This window comes from Tasmannia lanceolata, unplaced genomic scaffold (genome assembly GCF_043159265.1).
Source record: "Tasmannia lanceolata isolate RefF3 unplaced genomic scaffold, GAP_Taslan_0.1 ptg000012l, whole genome shotgun sequence".
Classification (NCBI taxonomy): domain Eukaryota; kingdom Viridiplantae; phylum Streptophyta; class Magnoliopsida; order Canellales; family Winteraceae; genus Tasmannia; species Tasmannia lanceolata.
The window spans coordinates 2,290,811-2,296,091 of record NW_027518689.1 but is presented as its reverse complement, the minus strand read 5'-3'; the positions used below and the strand labels follow the sequence as shown (position 1 = coordinate 2,296,091).

The 5,281-nt window shown below is 38.3% G+C and overlaps 1 protein-coding gene across 2 annotated transcripts; it reads right to left on the bottom strand.

Annotated features, from left to right (window-relative positions):
• Positions 1-1,841: 1,841 nt before the first annotated feature.
• Positions 1,842-5,019, bottom strand: LBD20 (LOB domain-containing protein 20). Of its 2 annotated transcripts, none has more exons than XM_077391141.1 (2): positions 4,524-5,019; positions 1,842-2,438 (listed from the first exon to the last, which is right to left on the bottom strand). In XM_077391141.1, exons 1-2 carry the CDS (start codon positions 4,884-4,886, stop codon positions 2,172-2,174), a joined length of 630 nt encoding a protein of 209 aa, XP_077247256.1. In that variant the 5' UTR covers positions 4,887-5,019; the 3' UTR covers positions 1,842-2,171. The 2 variants fall into 2 exon arrangements, with proteins under 2 accessions (XP_077247256.1, XP_077247258.1); XM_077391143.1 differs by having other exon boundaries at positions 4,551-5,019.
• Between the last annotated feature and the right edge of the window lie 262 nt (positions 5,020-5,281).

The window sequence follows — 5,281 nt, the reverse complement described above, 5'->3', positions numbered from 1 at the left end:
GCATACAAAGAAGTCATAACTTTTATAAATATTTTTCATTTCCAAAGAATTTCTAATAATCCAAAGCACCAACAATGAGCTTTCATGAATATCAACATGTGGATTCGGTGTATAACCTGAAATCATCGTTGTCAAAGTGTTTACATTCCAATGAAGGATTTTATAAAACACTGACAGGCATCCGATGAGGGATTTCATAAAACACTAACTCACATTACCTTGAAATGGGTTTGGGAAGGAGATGAAGGGTTGCAGTATGCTTTTTTAGGTTTTGCTTGGTGACAACTGGCAGGGCATAACGAAGAAATTGGTGAAAGACTCTAGAGATCTATTTAAATAAAAGACCCTGTTCGGGGAAACTGAAGAAAAGAACATCTAGAATCAAAATTTGTAATAGGAAAAAGCCAAAAAGAACCGAAAAATCGAAATCCTCTTTTAGAAGAGAAAAACACACAATCAAAATCCTCCTACAAAAAAAGAATTAATAATCCCTGTTTGAAGAAATCCCCTAAAATTTGGTCATCCTAAAAACCAAAACAAAACTCAGGATCCCTAATTAAAATCCATCCATTTAAAGGAAAAAAATGGAAAACAAAAAGAAGTAAGAAAACTCATATTTGGTTCGCCCGGTTCGAAATCCATATATAGTTCTTAACAGTCTCCTTCATTAATGAATGAAAAATAAAAATAAAATATATTTATGTTCAAAGAGAAAACGATACCCAGAGCGGGACATAGAAGAGAAGAAAACAAAAGCTTGTGACGAGAGTTTGGGATGAGAGGCGGTTGAGAGCAGTGGAGTTTTTAGGAAGGGAATCCAGCGAATGCCAAACGGGCAGATAATAGAGTTTCGTTTGGAGTTTTTGGACGGACATGTAAGGGTAATTGGCATTGGAATTGACAAAAATAGCCATCAGAAATTGAATACATAGGGAACTTTTCCTAAAATACAATGAGATGTAGAAAGAATTTAAGCAAAAGTTGCGAACGAAAGCGATAACTTTTGGATGTTCTCCAGGAAAAATTAAGTGATCGGGATGACAAATATACCCCTGCAAAATTGAGCATGGCAGAGACAAATGTACGGTATGGCCCGTACCATAGGATGATCCAAACCGTCCATTAGATGGGCCACAGCCTACATAGGTTGTGCCCCAAAAATAATTTTCATAGGTTGATCCGAACCCTCCGATCTATAGAGGGTTATAGGTTGATCCAAACCGTTCATGTGATGAAACCATGGTTTTAAATTTCTGTAATTTCGGTCTGAAATTTAGATTAAATGCCATTATTTATTATAAAAAAAAGTGTTACAAAATTTCGGATTTCGCCGAAATTTCAGTTTTCGGTGGGGTCCAAAACGGTTACCGAAACCAAAATTTTAAACCATGGATGGAACACAGCATCAATCGGTTGTGCCAGTAAAATCATTTCCATAGGTTGATCGTAGCCCTCCAATCGATATAGGCTGATCCTAGCCCTCCAATCGATAGAGGTTTCCATAATTGTTGTTCATCTTCAGGTGCCCGGAATTCGTCAATAGTTTGCAAGTGTCATTCATGAGTAATAAAAAGTAGTTCTTTCGTCATTGTCATATGACTTTACCTCTTCTTGGTACTTTTTGTATGTAGATTACGATTTTACCCTCAAATAATTTCTCATAGAGATAGATGTTAGATATAAGCAAAGGGGTTAATGGTAAAAGAAAAAGTTGGGCATTATTTTTGAACGTTTGCGCTAGGGTATTTGTTGCCTAACATGAATGCCGAGAATACCCCTAAAGAAAATCAGAAATGTCAATGCAAAAGGTATTGTGCTGGGCTATGGGACATGAACGGAAATAACAAAAAAGTGAGGATGACTTTAACCCCTGATTCACGCTTTATATATAGTATAAGGATTACATCCAAAATGGACAAACTAATTAGAGAAGTATAAAACAAAGAGAGGAGTTCCATTATCAAAACAAGGGATTACCTCTATCAATTCCAGATTCTCTAATAACAAAAAAAGATTTAAAAAAAAAAAACCTTGTGGCCTTAATGTCTCATGTCCATATATGACACTTGCATTGTACTAATTAATGTATATAAATAGAGAATTAGTCTTATATGCACTCTAATGCAGTCATTTATTTAACCAATATTAGAAGAAAATTATTATTAAGGCAATTATTTCCGGTGAAGGATCCGATCGGCGAAAGCAGACGAATTTTGGCTTTCACCCTCTTCTTCAATCTCATCTGGTGGTTCAGGTAAGAATTCCGGTGGGCCGAAATTAGATGGGAAGTTGCTTATCTGAACGAGACTGTTCGAAGCCGAGGAGGCATTCGAGTACCCGATGTGCGGCTGTGGCGGGCTTAGAGAATTTGCGGCTGCTAACCTGCAGTTTATTATTTGCGCCTGCATGAATGAGAGCTCGTTCTGCATTTGTGCCACCTAATAAATAAAATAAACTAATTTAAAAAGTAAAAAAACTAATTTTTTAATTAAAAAAAAAACTAATTTCAATTTTTGTCAATCGCGAACTTGATTAATTAAAAAAATCTCAATAAAATGCATGATTGATTATTTTAAAAGATCTCATTAGACACACTTGGATGAGCTATAATTATAATCTCACTGATTGGTTGATCCTAACCATCCATCTGATCACGGGAGTGCAAACAGATGTTTTAGCAAGAGCCATCTAAAAAGGTAAGGGAAATGATATCTGCACCCCTATCATTACCCATCATGCATATGTAGGACCTACTGTAGAATTTCTTATATAGAAACTTCCACAGATCGGAGAGTTAGAATCATCCTATGGAGAAGCTTTTCAAGGTATGGCCTATCTACGTTTGGCCCAACAAATGAATAATTTAGATCATCCCTAATATATGGGCCCAACTCTAATTTTGTTGCTAATATCATCCCTAATATCCAAATTAAGACTGCAATTACAGACTAGTGATATCGGCACCATCATATAAAAGAAACAAATTGAGTCACCCCATTATCAAAACATGGTCATGCCAATATTAGTAGTAGCCTATATATAAGGAATAGATATTTGCACTCCCGTATTTGATAATGGTATTTCTCTGTTCAATTCATATATAGGCTACCAATATTTGCACTACCATGTTATACAAATTGCACAAACTCAGCTTGTCTTTTTCTTTTTTAATTGGCTTCTAAGAGCTTTTAGTAAACTCTAATAACCATTGACAGCTGTTAAATTAATAAAGGATAAGGGGAGTTTGTGCAATTATAAAAATATGGTATTGCCGATATCAGTATCCTTTATAAGATTGTTAACATACTCTAAAGAGCTGCCAACATCCTATCATAAACGTGTATAACAAAGTAGTGCCATTAAAAAATATGGTCGTGCAGACAGTTCCATTGCTTTGAAAGACTAATTAAGTAATTAGTACATCAGTTATCACTAGAACAATATTGTTTTTGACAAATAAAAAAGGCTACTGAAGTTGGCAATACCATGTTTTGATAAATATTACACTAACCCATCCTGTCTTTTACTATTTATTAAATCGCTGTCAAATCCTACTACAGTTCTCAAAAAGCTCTCAAAAGCCAGCTAAAAAAGAAAAGACAAGCTAACTTCGTGCAATTATTAAAAGATGGTAGTGCCAATATCAGTAGCCATAAAAATTAAGACATCATAAACGAGTTTTTGTATAGTTCAAGCCCTTATAGTCCCGTATTTTTCAAAAAGTACTCTATGGACCACACTATAAGATGATCCAAACCGTCAATGTGATGGGCCACAAGGTAAATAGGTTGCACCCAAAGAATCATTTCTATAGGATGGTCCCAACCCTCCGGTACATAGAGGAACTGCATATTATGGAAACCTCTATAGATCGGAGGACTAGGATCATCTTATGGAAATGATTTTTTGGGAAGAACCTATTTACGTTGTGGCCCATCTAAGGGTGTAAATTTTGGCTCGGGCTCGGAAGCTTGCTCGAGCTCGGCTGGAATCCTTAATGAGCCGAGCCGGCTCGTTAAGCTTAACGAGCCGAGCCCGAATTAGGCCAGACTCGGCTCGGCTCGGCTCGTTAAAGCTCGTTAAGAATTTAATATGTTTAAATATATATATTATATATTAATATATACACTAAAAGGGTTGTCTAGGGAGTGAAAGGGGGAGGCAAAATATGTCACTTCTTTTTTGGAACCCCATTTGTTACTTGGACCACCCCCCTAGTGTAAAAAGAGTAGTAAAAAAACACTAGATAGGGCTGTCCAGGGAAAATGAGGGGTGTAAAATTAATATAATTCGAACTCGATAAGGCTCGCGAGCCTGGTCGAGCCTGACCGAGCCGAGCCTGGTTCGAGCCCGAGCCCGAGCCCGAGCCGAGCCTGGCTTTTGAGCTTAACGAGCCGAGTCGAGCCTGGCCAAGCTCGGCTCGGCTCGTTTACACCCCTAGGCCCATCACATGACGATTTGGATCATTCAAAAGTTCGGTCCGTACAGTACTTTTTGAAAAATACAGGACTATAAGGGCTTACACCATATAAAATCTCGTAAACAAGAACCTGTTGGTGTAATCCGACTATGGTTGAGACACATCCATAAACGGGATCAGAGAGACGAGCTTGAGCTTCATAACAGATAGTGACCACGGCATCTTGCCTCCGGCTCGCTGGTAAGTGCATCAAAAGCTTCGAGACATTGCTCGCGCCAAACACCTTGTGAACCGCCGCGAACCGTGCAGCACCTTGGTCCGAACCGAAGTAAGGCGAAAAGATGCACCCACTCATGCATTTCCTACGTAAAAACTTGCACGCTCCACACGGCGGCACCGGTCCCGGTGCATTATTTGTCTCTACAACTTCTTCTACTGACAAATTGTTAGTGGCACGAACGTCCATGGGTACAATGTTGCCAGAATTTGGATTTTCCGGTGCCGAAATGGGGTGGTGGAGGGCGAGGGAAGGGGGTGTTAATGAAGCAGAGTCCACGTTAGTCTCGTGAGAGGTTGGTGAGGTATATGAGGTGCTTAGCAAGACGTTACACTGTAAGTATTGTGCTTTATATATTTATTTATAGAAAGTTTGGTGTGGTTCGCACGTGTGCATGGTTTTTTTTTTTTTTTTTCTAGCCACAGTAGATTACCAAAATTGGTAGCCCTCTCTGCTTGATAATCCGAGAATCTCATTATTTCACAGTCTAAATTGTGTTCATGTTGGGCCACTAAGATGTGCGGTACTTATCAGCAGGACTATCGACTTTGGGAGATTTTATACGGTGTAAGCCCTTATAGTCC